Below are 14,529 nucleotides of genomic sequence, written 5' to 3'. Positions count from 1 at the left end.
CACTGCTTACGAAGTAAACCCCGCGTCACGCAGTCGGAAAACAGTTACATAAATCAAAATTAACAAGACACCATTGCGAGTCTCTGGTTGGGGTGTGTAGCCACTGTCGGGGACTTAGTGTCCGCATCGGGTAGACTCCTTCGCAGGAGCTGGGCGCCAACAGTGGGTGCAGACAATTGGGCGTCTTGGGTTGTATCGTTTCGTTTTACGGCACTGTTTGTGTAGAATTCTTTTCCCACCGAGTATCCTTTTCTCAGCCACCCAAAAACATGTGAAGTGAAGAAAAAAACGCCAAGCTGAGTTGAAATATGAGCGGCGAGGTATACAATAGGCGTGCTTTGCTGACTAAAACAAACCGGATAAGGGTGGCGTGTGGGCCGGTATTAACTAGTTTCCGGCGATATGAGCAAACGAAACTAAAAGTAAAACTTCTGAAGTGGTTCGTCCTTGGCGGTGGCTGGCAATGGTATGGTGTTGTGGGTAGTAACCGCACTCTGTCGAGTTTAAAATTGATCGGAAATAGGTTGTGAGCTTCTTGTTGGTGGGGCGTTTCGTGGAAAGTAATGTTGAAGGAATAGAATTTGTATCTTCATCAATATTATGCATGATTTTTTTTACAACCCCCGTTTGGTTTAATAATTGGTTAAAATCTGATTTCAAACGGAAACCTTTTTGAAAACTGTTGCACCATGAGATTTTAATTACCACACAAGTCCGCGATGAAATGATTTCGTTCGTATTGCTCGCACATAATCAACTCAAAAGAAAAAACTGACATATAAACCATTCATTGCAAATAAAGCCATTATATGATTTAGTTGTGAAATATTCTCGGTGAGGCCGTTACAAATTTTATTTCCATTTTATGTCACTCCCCCCCTTCAAATATCTTGAATATTGGAAGGGGAAGAAAAAAAAGCTCACACTGTTTTGTTCATTTTATTGGTTTTCCGACAGCATAAATGCTTTATTTAGCAACAAACAAGTCCAGTGACAGCGAGAATGTCTCCAAAAAGCAAGCGAAATAAATAGTAATAATAATAAAGTGTTATTTTGCAACATTTATTTGAGTGCAAGTTACAAACGTCATAATTTGCACACAAACTTTGATCAAAGAAACTTTCTTTTTTTTCGTCTCGGTGTTATTTATTTTTTGCCACCCCCTTTGCTAACTTTGATAACCTTGGACATAAAAAGAATTCGAAATTTGTATCAGCCTAATTTGAAAAAATTGTTCGTTAATATCACTCCAATTTTTACGCTGAAGATAAATTTGATGCAAAAGAAACCTAATTACGATTAGTTTCCTGTTCAGAAATTTTTATTTTCCAGAGGTACAATTTTCAGTGTTGTTTTTTTTTTAATTTTCAATAATATTGGAGAAACTAAGCGCAAGTCGCGCATCTTTGTATGAAAACTGCCATGTTGTTTATTGTACTGTACAGATACGAAAGTTTGAGGATAACAGGAAAATCAGTTCACGAGTTCTTCCGTAAAAATTATTGTCCTGATTTTTTTAGTGGTTTCCCCACGGTGAAAGTGCATTGCCAAAATATGACAAAAAACATATCCCTTTATGAGTATATCTTGAAACTTAATTTAAATTAGACAATACTGTGCAATTACCAAGCACTTTGAATTAAACAAAAAATTTCACGATCATGGATTGATTTTAATGTGAAATAGCAGCTAAACTAAAAGCGATAAAAGAGATACTCGGTGTCAAAAATAACTTGTAGAGTAGACTTCAATATTTAAGATAATTAACAACAAAACTAAATTTGCAGTTTAGTTCTCAAAAAACAATGGATTTCACATTTTTTCTTTTCTAAGTGTTTCTTATTCTCTATAATTTGATGTTTCCAAGACACTAGTGATTTCAAAATTTTCTCAGCATTCCAACGAAACCATATGCGTAGAAGGATTTTTTCCATCAAATAGGGTCCTCTATCACCCCTTAACCCTCTAGTGCCCAATCCAACGGACTTTACAACAATATTCCTGAAACTTTAACAACCTTTTTTAAAGTATTGGTTGAAGCTTTTTAGAGGTTTAACTGAAGAAAGCGCAACTACCTGAGTTTGGCGCGCTGTGGTTTAGCAGAATCAAGAATAACTCGCGTAAATAATTAAATAGGCTCTATGAGCTCGAACTCTAGGACAGTCAATATATATGACTATGCCCTCTTCAAGACTATTTATATTGGAGCAGTCTATTGATCAGGGTTGATGTTTTTCGGCGCTCTTGTATGGAAGTGAAAAATGGCCACCATAAACGTTAGTGTTTCTTTCTACCATCGTAAGGAAATATTTGACTTTAATTCTCTCCTTCATCGTTTTTTCCCTATTCGTAAATAAAGATGTCGTAGTTTGTCAGTCGCAGTAAAAACGTGTTCGTTAGATTTTCATCGTTTAAAATTCTCTGAAAATTTATTACACTGAGTTTCGTTGTGTGAACTTTAATTTTGTAACTTCGTTTAGTTCACTAGAGTGAAATTACACGGCTAGTAATGGATGTGAACAACATTATCCCGAATGAATTCGGATCAATTTTGGCGTTACATTTTGACAACGCTCTCTGTTTGGTGTTCATTTTAGCTTCACCAAAGAAACGGTAGAGAATTTCAACAAATTCTGGTGTATTTTATGATAAGGTCGTATGTCCAAAAATAAACCAATCTAGTGAGAGTTATATCCCTTGTACTTCAAATCAAATGCACAAATCTCACTCGTTTTGTTCACTTTCAGATATACGACCTTATCACAAAGTACTCCCGAATTTCATTGCGTGACTGCGAACGACGCGTGTGAAATATTTCATTGGAGTATGACAGCATAGCGGTACATGAAAATGACTATAAAAGAATGGTGGTGAGGAATTTTTTTTAACACTTGCACGCCCTCCTCTGCTCGCCCCTGTCTGCTCTCAGTTGATGCCAAATAGTGACGTAGCTATTGAGTTCGTCTAGTTGCTTACATTTGAAGCATTTACTAATACTAGGGAAATACACTTTTATTTCCATTTGTTACAAGAATTGAAATCTAGTGTATCTTAAAGGGTATTGCGGTTATTGGAAGTGAAAATTGAAAAGGATTGGATGTAATTTTTGAAGAATTTCGCTCCCTAAAATATTTTATTTTATATTTATATTATTTATTTACATGTCACATATTAAATATAGTACATATTGTCATCTTCAATGTGTCAAAAAAGTAGGTTTTTCAAAAGGGAATTTTTGAGATATTTAATATTTTGTGATAATTGGGGAAATTTGGCTCAGAAAAAATAAGACCTGGATAGGCCTTTTTGAGACAGCAGTCGCGAGTCAACATGAAGAACTGATATCATAGAATGGCCTTTTTATCCAAAAGGAATAACTGTGAAAAGTTTCAGCGAAATCGGAAATGACATGCGTGAAAAAGATTTGTTTTTTACCTATTTTCCAAGGAATACCTCTGTTTTTAGGATGGATTATTTTTGCAAAAACCGTTTCAGTTTCTTGCAACTCACTCTTAGGCTATTTTTTAATGCAATCAGAGAATTTTGAACTACAATTTTTAACTCCAAGCGTGTGCTAGAATTGGGGCCTCCCAAAAAGTAGTAAAAATAACACTGGTAAACACAGGTTTTGTCCTAGAGCGCAAACTGGAAAAATGAATGGTTCACGATTTTTCTGAACTTTTGTACCTCTAGCAGAGATATTTTTTTCAGAGACCTAAATGAGTTTTCCCGTGAGCCGACATTGAAGCTACAATCCCGGTGAGCACTTACTGTGGGGCATTATGACGCACTTTTGCATACACTAGGGGTTCCAAAATTCAAAGGAATGGTTCAAAAGCTATGATATTTCTAGGACAACTATTTTGATCTTTAGGGCAACATATTTTATGCTTTTGTCAACCAGTGTAATCAAATTTAAAGAAAAATAAATGCGTACCGAAAATGTCAGGGATGGGTGAAAAAGAAATGAAAAAGTTTCAGGTTTTGCAAAGTGTATAAAAATTAACTTCGCGTCTGTATATAGGGGTAATCAATATATTATATAAGGGCTTTTTTAAAAAATTTCGTCTCCTCTCACTTCAAATATTATGAAAGAGTTTCTTTCCAACGAAAAATTAAATTCATCATTTTTTTTGAAAGATTAATGTTTTGTATACACTACCCGCCAGAAGTTTGGATTCGCTTACATGAGTATTTCCAAACTGGATATTGCAGCACTCCGAAAAGTTTAACAACAGACCCTTTTGATCAGTTTTTTATGAGGGGCTGAATTTCTTGTAAAAACCAAATAGGGTGTTTGTTCCATTACTCATCTCATTAACCCTCTAGTGCCCAAATTAATTTTCAAACGGACTTCGAAAAACATTTTTAAAGTATTGATTGAAGCTTTTTAGAGGTTTAACTGAAGGCCGTCTAAAGGCGGCACTGGGCACTAGAGGGTTAAGCCAACGTTTGCGGGGAATGCACGGAATAAACAACAAATCTCTACGAAATCATTGAAAAATAAACAAAATACGCTTACAGGCTCTTATAAAATCGCCCAGCAATGGAAATATAGTAAACTTAGCTAAGTAAGTCCTGAATTTGGTGAAACAAATCATTTTTCACAGCGCTCTCATATTCATCTCAAAACTTAAATCACTGCTCAATTATTTATCTCACGAAGCCCCCCATATTCAACACACTGTTAATCACTTTTTACAGTCGCAGTAAGTTACCTAGGTATCAGCTGTAGTTGTTCACGCATAAAATCGGTAACCTAAGTAACCACTGCAGTGCAGTCGATTCAGGTGAATTATGTCGGAATATACCGCGACGCGAGACAGAACATAACACTTATTATTCTTACAAAACATAAAAAGGAGTAAAGGAGTCGGAATAATAGAACATTTTTAGCATGATTTTTTTGTTTTAACAGAAACTGATCTGACGTCTTGCAACAGATAAAAATATATACATTTGGAATTAAGGATTTGTGTAAATTCGTCTCATACATTTCTGCTCTGTAAAACTTGTTTTTGGAAGTTTGAGGTGAACATTTTACTGATTGAAGTATTCTAAGTGTAGTGAGTGATATTGTTAAGTTATTAATATGAAAAGTGGTCCGCTAATGATCAAAAAACTTTGGTTGGCTGCCGGTCGAATCCCGTAGCAGCCGTAAAGAGCAGTGCGTGGAATTAGCTTTCTGAGGCTGACGATTGCAATACAGGCCATGTTCGATTTTGGCAACACGTCCAAATTTAAATTTTTTATGATGCCTACCGGACTAAAGAGAAGACCCGAAAGCCAATTATAAACCAATCCGAACAGTGTTGTCCGACGCCTACCGGACTGAAGCGAAAATTCAATTCAGCGCTTGGATGGTTGCTGGTGGCAACACGTCCAAAGTTTTTACGTTGCCAAAATTAAACCGTGCCAAGAACGAAACGTGCCAAAAACGAAACGTGCCAAAATCGAACGAGGTCTGTAAATGTGTTTTCGAGTGTAGATGACTGACTATAATATCGAAATCAGAGCTTTTAAGTAAGTTTTTGAGTATTTCACTTTATGAGAAATCTAGACTAGACCAATGGATTAGAAAATTGATTTAGTTAGAAAACATGCATTTTTTCTAGTTTTCAATTGAGTTTCAATGTTGTATGAGATGAATATATAGGCTGAGATGAATAATGGTACAATTCCCTTATATGCAGTGTTTGTCAAAGTCTGTTCTGTACTTTCAACTAAATATATATAGAAGCATGGTATGAATCCCTGAATCCGGTATATTTTATCTTTTTGTTGAAAGCAAATATCGTGCTTAAAGTCACTTTGACATGGGAATCGAGATTTTTTTTCGACGATTAGCTGCATACCTGACGTTTAGAGTGCCTGTAAATATATATAGACCTTTTTACGTACGAATGTGTTAGTGCCACTAGTTGGGGAAAATATTTATAAATAGCTGTTTTGTTTGCAATGCTTTGTTTTTAGCAGCTGGACAAAAATTCAATTGAACACTCATTATATGTTTTAAACTTGTTTCTGAATAAATTTTCTCATTCGTGATCAGAATTCGGAAGAAGGCGCTAAATATAATCGACCAAAAATGGTGTAAAAGTGATAAAAGTCGAAGCAACGAGATGCGATGATTTACAGGCTGGAAGAAACAAAAGCAACTTTACACGGGTTTACACGTTTACTAGTGTGCGTAGGTGAAAAGTCACTTATCTCTCTAGAGTGGCGACACTGTCAAAATTAGAATGGAAACTACCTGTCAGTGTCATTCCAATTGAGCAAACAACCTATTAAACTCGTGTGGGGAAAAGAGAAAGGATGTTCAATGTTACCAGTGTTACTTTTGATGACACGGCGCCACTCTAGTTATTGCAAATGCATGAAGAAGGCCATGAGTTTGGTGGTCAACACGATGCAGTTCTTTTGTAGTTTTCTATTTTTCGTTTGAAGCATGAATTTTAAAACGGCTTTTGACTTGAGTAGAGGTTGCGGTTCGGATTCAGATGAAGATCTTCCCGAAACTAGTGATCAAGATACGATTGAGGAGAATGCAGTACTACAGACCATCAGCAATAGCAACGAAAGCGGAACAGATCTGCCAGCTATGAGGAAAAACGAAATCCAGAACGAGACATAAACATATAAAAAAAAATCACCTGATTGAAGTGGATTGTGACTATGCCCTGGATTGTCCATTAGCCGGGGCAGAAAGCAACTGAGCCGTTGAGAACAAAAGTGGTACATGTGCCATTAAGTAAATTTTTCAGGAGACGCGATAAACCAAAACACTCAAATAGTAAATTATTTTTAACAATTTTTTGAACATAACTGCACTAAATCATTGCTGTACATGAAAGCATAACGAGTTTTGATTGAGAAACTTACACAAACTTACATGGAAAAACATGTACCACTTTTGTTCTATGGGAAAAATTATGACAACCAGAAAACGTTGAGAGCAAAGGTGGTATATGTCCAGTTTATCAACAAGCATCAAGCATAGCCCACGCTGAATTTTCTACCACAGTAATTAGTTTTGCGTTGTACTTTTGCATCAAAATGTAGCCTACGTCTGGACAAGCTGTAGATCTACCAATCTGGGACGAGGTGAATGAAGCTTACGGAAATTCGCTGGGAAGACCAGCTTACCAGCCAAACTTTTCAAGATCGGAAGCAAGCGGCTGTATAGTGCAATTCACCAGATTATCCTGAGGGAATGGTCTGAATGGGGACACAGACTCGACTGTAGCAACTATTGAAGCATCCTGTGCCATAGACTGAGACCGTTACAGGAAGCCTTTGGGGTGAATAATCTGTGCGGTTTTAGAGCGGGACGATCTACAACTAACCACTTGAGACAGCTCCTCGACAAGTTTCGAGAACACAACTTGCAGATTCATCATCTGTCTGTACACTTCAAGGCGAGGTACGATTTAGTGAAACGCAACGAGTTGCGGCTGATTATGCCTGAACATGGTTTTGCAACAAAACTGATTGAGATTACACGTGCGATTCTAGACCGTTTCACATCAAGCGTCAGGACATACCCTCAAAAGTTACTGTACACCATCATTACGAAGTCTCACATGTTTCTAGGCTTTGTGGACGATATCGATATCATCCTTGTTAATCGTAGAACTGTGGAAGGGAAGCTGCGAGAAGTGGACTTACCATAAATACTGTCAAAACGAAGTAAATAGTGATTGGCACAATGCGTGAGTGCTGATCCTCCCGGTGGCGCTCTACGAACATGAATCGTGGGTGTGGAAAGAGGCCGATCGGCGAGCGCTTGCGGTCTTCGAGCGTAGAATCTTACGTCAATACTTGGTGGTACACAGGAACAGGCCGGTTACAGCGTGCTGCAAAGATAATATTCAGCATAGTTCCAGAAAGTGGTCGACGGCTTCAAGGCAGACCCCGCACGCGTAAGCTGTGTGAGTGTATTTGAAGTATTTGGAGTGGAGCAGTATAGGGCGTATTCTGAATTCGGCATAGGATCTCTAAGATGTGTCGCCATGCTGAGGTCCGTTGACATCGGCCATTCGATGTCAACGGACTTTAGCATGGGTTTTTTTCTCAGGCTCTTCACTAACTCTTCTTTTCCGTTTACTACTACAAAACCTCGACGAGTACACCTTGACAAAAATAAGTACCTCTTATAATAAAACTGGGCAGAGGAGCATTCAGTTGAAACTTCTTTCGAGAATGTTATTGGCAATCATATTGGCATGGAGCAGCGAGGAATATACCGAAAGATAGGTCTCCGAATAACGAACCCCATATTCGCGCTTACGTCACTTTGTCATCTCACGGTAGTATGGGTAGATTTGTGTATCTCTATCTCGTGATTCTAGCAACCTAGTGAGTTGTTCAGCAAAGTTTTTCAGAAGATAAAGGGCTTTTAGTTGATGATAATTTTGATTGCGCTAGGCTGCATACAGTTTTAAGTAAATTGAATCGCTCAGAAAGTTGCAGTCTTTTGCAGAATTGTTCAAAAGGTCAAGGGTTTAACATTGTTCTCGTTACCCGGTTGGTTTAAAAATTTAACCGGTTTGCGGTGCTAGTGTAATACAGTTTTGAGGATTTTGAACTGAATTTATCTCATGAATCGAACGATCTTCGGGAAAGTTGACCAGAAGCTCGAAGGTTTCTAGTTGACTGATAGTTTAGTTGCTTGTGTGCATGAATTTTTCAGTACTTTCTACTTACCTTATCTCGTGCATTCAATCGCTTGAAAAGTAGGAATCCTTAGCGCTAATGTGCGAGACTAAAATTTCATGCGAATAGGTATAGCGAATTTCTTTATTCCACTGTGTGCGGGCAAAACTGCTGAGGAATAATAAAACGTCATCGCCATTTCAGACGCAAGTAAGAAAGAGATGCCAGATAATTGTTTACGAACTAAGCACATGCGGTAGTGGGTTGAAGCTGACAAATTTTACAGTGCGCTTCGGGCAGCAAGTCAGATCAAAACTGGGTCAAAATCGAGCGAATAAAGAAGGGTTTTGATAGCAGTTCGTGCGCTTCCAGGTCAAAACGAGGTGCGCTGGTGGAATAAAGAAATTCGCTATCAACTATGGTCAACTCTCTATACCGCACGCTCACACAACTACTCTTGCAGGCCTCTACGCTCAGTACCCAACAAGAGCAAAGTTTTGATTATTCGATGATGTTTGCGTTCTCACTCAGTTAAAACTCCAACCACCGTGAACCCTTGATTTCAACTATAATTTCATACTACCATCGTCTGCAGATTTGTTTTAAACCCTTCCAATAAACTTTTGGTTGAGTTATTTAAGTAAGTAAGTTAATAAGTACCGTAAACTGGGGTGACTTTGATCACTGTATCTCTTTTTTGAAAATGTGGTAAAAAAGCGTTCGTAGTGCTTGGGACTTGTCGTAACCTTCACTGAATGCGTGGGTATATGTTCACATTGCTACTTTTATGCATTTCCTGCTATTTAAAGAGTGTTTTTCATGCTAAAATATTAATTGAAAATAAAGTGTATTTTTGGTGATTTTTGCTGCATACAAACAATCGGTTCAAGCAGATTCAAAACAACAAGTTGCAATACGTAGTATTTTTTAAGTTGTTCCCAGATTAGTTCTTAAGATGAACAAGTATTATAACAATACATTTTATTGTTATTTTTGCAAGTTTTTCCTAAAAGGCAATGTTGAGTCCCAATATTCTCCACAGCGTATTACATATTTCTTCTTAACAAAAGCCCAAGACGTGAAGTAACATGCAAATTTGGACAATTTCATAAGTCATATTCCTCGTGGACTAGTTTGTGATGATTTTAGACCACCTTCTCTCTCAGTGGATAACAATTCATATATATTCTAAAAATTTTGTATGAATCTTGTACATTCGCCATTATAAACTATTCACGTAGAATGTGAATGGCCCCCAAATTGCTTTCCATATTTATAAACTCGTTTAAGCCGTTTAAGGCTGTTCAATTTAGTAAAATTAGCAAAGTGTTACACCAAATTCATCAAAATAATGAAGTGATCAAAGTCACCCCGGAATGATGATTGGTGTAAAATTTTTAGAGCATGTTTAGAAACAGCAAAAATGTTGTTAAACTTTTGAAGTAGTGACTGAATCTTTTTCAATGCATGCCAGTACCTATTTTAAAAATATCGAATAATATTGTTTTCAGTATATTCTGAAAATATTTGAGATACAATCAAAAAAGTGATCAAAGTCACCCCAGTTTACGGTAGATCAATCTTCAGAAGAGGCCGCTCTTCCTACGACGGAATGGTGGCTCGTTCTTTCGCGCATTACTCGAGAACTTGAAAATCTTCCACTGATAGACTTTAGTGGAATTGATGAAAATACATATGTTTAGGAACATTTTTCAGTATCTTGGGATAGATTGTTGCAATTAGATTCAATATACTTTACCTGTGAAAACAAGTTCTGAAATAGGTCATACCATTTTATACGATTAAATGAAGAGCTAGACTAGTAAATTGAGTGAATTTGCGTTTCATAATGTGTTTGCAAGAGCATTATGAAAAAAAAAAATCAATTCAATTATTATCAAAGGCTTGACTCAAAGCATTAAATTAGAAACAAAAAAGACTCGTCTAGCGCACTTTTAGTACAACATATCGCAATCTCGGTTTTGCTTAGTAGGTCCATGGCGACGGTTCTGAGGGGTACAATCAGTAAGAATAAAATTAAATTGGAAAGGGTTAGCCTGAACGCTCTGTCAGAAAAAAAGCATTTTTTTTTTCTGGCAGAGCGTTCAAGCTAACCCTATTGTAGATGCCACTTTTATGACCCATTCCACACCGATAGACATGTAACATGCAAATTGAATTAAAAAAGTTGAAACCAATGTAAGTGAAAACTTTTCGTTTCGGAAAATTAAATATGTTTCACCATAGTTTTCAAAACAATACCTTTAGCGTCCAATTTTCGACATATTTATGTTCTCGGAATTCGTTCAGGATATAGAAAAGTTTTACAGAAAAAATATATTTTTTAATCAAAATAATTCTATTGCTCAGAAAATGTTCTATTTTCTTTTAACTAGAATGTTATTCATTAGGTATTCTAATCCTAAACAGAATTCTCTTAGGGAGCGACAAAACAAAATTCGAAAGAGTCGCTGGTTGCTTCTTCCACGTTCCTTGTAAACTGCAATCTAAAATACTATGCAGATTAACCCTTACTGGTGCTACTTGATATTTGTTATCAACATATATGACAATACCCAAATTTAGTAAGTTATTCACAATCCCCCAGTAGAAACAATTTTTTTTCGATAGTGAAATAGTATCGATAGAGAAAACATTATATTGATCTCAAGTGGAATGAGAGCTATATTAATTTCAAGAAAGCGGCATTATTGCACAATCCTTCGAGCAGTGTTTTTGAAATAAGTAAGAAAACTATCGCTAGCAATACACATCCATTGATTGGATAGCTATCCTTCAGTAATCATTAAGTTATCAAACCACGTTTGTGGCAGCACCATAATTGCAATTACATATTTCTTCCGCTTCTGTTTTTCTTCTTTCAGAGAAAAGATCATTTACCTCATTCGCACGACCTGCCGGTGAGTACCACATCCGTTGAAAGTTTTCCTTTCTTTTCACCTATCGTTGTATTCACAACCTAAACCTGAAAGAAAAACGGATACGAAAGGATACCGACCATCGACTTGATGCGATATTTTTTTTTATCTACTTTACTTAACCTTACCATATGCAACAAAAAACAACAAGTACAACAACACCACACCACTCACTTACTGTTTCAAGCTAGTTTCGTTCTATTCATTGGATTCGTTGAGGGGAAAAGCAAAATCTCCCTGCCACAAAATTTCGAAGCTGAAGCAGTAATTGTACGGTTTTCGCAATCAAATTTAAACACAATTTTAAACTCTCTCTCTCGCTTCGAAGTTTGCTTTTATTCACCTTTGCGCGCATTTTTGACTTCATAGAATTTGTTTCGCTTGTTTTTCCTCTGCTCAAAGAGGATCATTGTGATGATCACGGTAATGATGACAAAATTGCTAATCGCATGACACGTGAAAGTCGCTTTTACAGTTTCGGTTGCGTAACACCTTCTAGAGCAATATAGAGATTATTATCTAACGGGGTTAAGTGAGCCGCTGTTTTATCTTACAATTGATTGTTAGTACATATTTCAATCTTAACGATACCTGAGATAGTGAAGATAGTGTAAACCACTCGAGTCTGAGTCATCTGGAAAGTGCCGGCACTTGTCCGTACATAGTTCGGAGGACTGAAGGTAAGCCATCGATCTGTTTCGAGTGTCTTGTTTGCCGGCTAGTTGACAGACAGCAGAAAGTACCTGCATTCTCAATTAATTACGAATGTTGTTTCTATGAAAACAGTTGAAACAGGAAAATTATGAGTTGGTTAAATTATATTAATTAGTTCAGCTTTACGTAAAAAATGTTAAATTTAAAGTCTTTAACCAAGAAAGGCGTGGAATTTTACCTCGGAAAAACGATGCCAACTCAGCAGTTTTGGCACACATTTCATTCACCGCTACTTGTTGCTCAGCATGATGCAGCAAACGGAAATATTCTCTCGAGCCTCCTAGAACTGAACACCGTTCGTGACAAGGATGGTTTGGAGATGAAAAATGAGCTTTCAACATCCGGTCATTAAATGCATCAACGCAAATTGTCGAACGATTCTGGTCTTTTTCCACTACGTTTTGTGTGTGAAATGCGTAGCAAAAAACATTGAGGAATGAAATATTTCGTTGCTTTTTCTAGCAACCGCTAGGTGGCCGCTGCGATGAAAGTTTGCCTTCATGGTTGTGAAAAGCTTTTATGCCGTACTCTACGTAAAGGGCCATGCAGACGATAGCGTGAGGTGCAAAACGCATTTCTCTGCTATATTCAATGCTTTACTTATCGATTCACAAAAATGTTCAGGTACCATTGGGATTGAGATAAGCGGGTACTGTATTAGGTTTTGAAATACATAACCTATTACTCATTTCATAATATTTACGTTCTTCAATGTCATCCTCAACACGGAGTTGAAAAATTGTTATGAAATCTAGTTCATTACGCACTAAGGATAATTTGTAATTTTCGAGTAGGTACGTCGCAATTTAAAGGTAACTTTTTCTAATATTCAATACATAAAATTAAAAAATAAGGAACGAGAATAATTCATTGAATCATTCTATGTTAGTCAAAAATTCAATATTTACAATCAGTAAATATAATTAGACAAAACGAAAAACAAGATTTTTGAACATTTTTTTGCCATTAGTTATCACTAACTAGAAAAAAAGCGTTTAAGGTAGTTATGAAGACTTAAAAATTTATTCAACAGGAGCCATACTACGTTAAATGTGTGGGAACGCAAGACAAAATTCAACGCTTGCGGTTCTAGTTAGTATTTGCATAATTATCTCACTATATTATCAACGCAAAAATGTCTTAAACGCCATTTTAATTATTATACTGCAGAAAAAAATCTCGTTTCAGGAAAAGTATTTTTTAATGAGTCGGGATACCTCCTGCATATGCTGCACATTTTTCATAACTGTATAATTGACATAAACGCAATTACTGGTTGGACTCGGTTTTATACAGACTTAATTCGATTATATATAATTGTTTGATTTGATTATATACTGTAGGATTTTTTCAGCTTCAAATATGACTGATCTAAAACAAAAATGTCGTTTGGGAACGTCCATAAAATACGTACTGATAGAGAGGGCTGCCGGGCAGAGCGTTTTTAATTAACGTTTACTAATTAATTCAAAAAATAAAAAATAAGGATAAAAATAAACATTAAAGAAAAACAATAAAAAAATTTAAAAAAATACCTGAAAATATTGAAAAATACTCAAAAATATTTAAAAACAGAAACAAACAGCACAAAAATAGAATCAATAACAAATAACCAGTTTAAAAAACAAGTTGACGTTCAGGGTTAAAAGTAAACAAATCAATATACCAATGATAGAATTTTATCAGTTCGGATATACGGTGAACAAGCCATTTTGACACGTTAGTGATTTTATTGTATGATTTTGTGGCCAATGTTTATCATTTGAGGAAGCGTTACTTTTCTAATTGCATTCGAAGGAAAGGTTGAAGCGCATCGAGAGTTGAAAAAACTACGTAAATTATACTTTAAGTGCAACAACGTGCCGTGATTTATTACAAATAATCACAAATCATAAATCGAAAATTGTAAATCATAAATCATAAATCATAAATCATAAATCATAAATCATAAATCATAAATCATAAATCATAAATCATAAATCATAAATCATAAATCATAAATCATAAATCATAAATCATAAATCATAAATCATAAATCATAAATCATAAATCATAAATCATAAATCATAAATCATAAATCATAAATCATAAATCATAAATCATAAATCATAAATCATAAATCATAAATCATAAATCATAAATCATAAATCATAAATCATAAATCATAAATCATAAATCATATATCATAAATCATAAATCATAAATCATAAATCATAAATCA

The 14,529-nt window shown here is 35.8% G+C and overlaps 1 protein-coding gene across 9 annotated transcripts in view; it reads left to right on the top strand.

The window, feature by feature from the left end:
- Positions 1-14,529, top strand: part of LOC129724144 (uncharacterized) — a 292,991-nt gene that overhangs the window by 176,453 nt on the left and 102,009 nt on the right. For all 9 annotated transcript variants that reach the window (XM_055678798.1, XM_055678799.1, XM_055678801.1 and 6 more), the window contains exon 12: positions 11,541-11,576. In XM_055678798.1, the coding sequence (XP_055534773.1) occupies positions 11,541-11,576 (36 nt within the window). The remainder of the gene's footprint in view (positions 1-11,540; positions 11,577-14,529) is intronic.

Source organism: Wyeomyia smithii, chromosome 2, assembly GCF_029784165.1.
Source record: "Wyeomyia smithii strain HCP4-BCI-WySm-NY-G18 chromosome 2, ASM2978416v1, whole genome shotgun sequence".
Lineage (NCBI taxonomy): Eukaryota > Metazoa > Arthropoda > Insecta > Diptera > Culicidae > Wyeomyia > Wyeomyia smithii.
The sequence above is the reverse complement of the archived record's forward strand: the minus strand, read 5'-3'. Positions and strand labels throughout refer to the sequence as shown.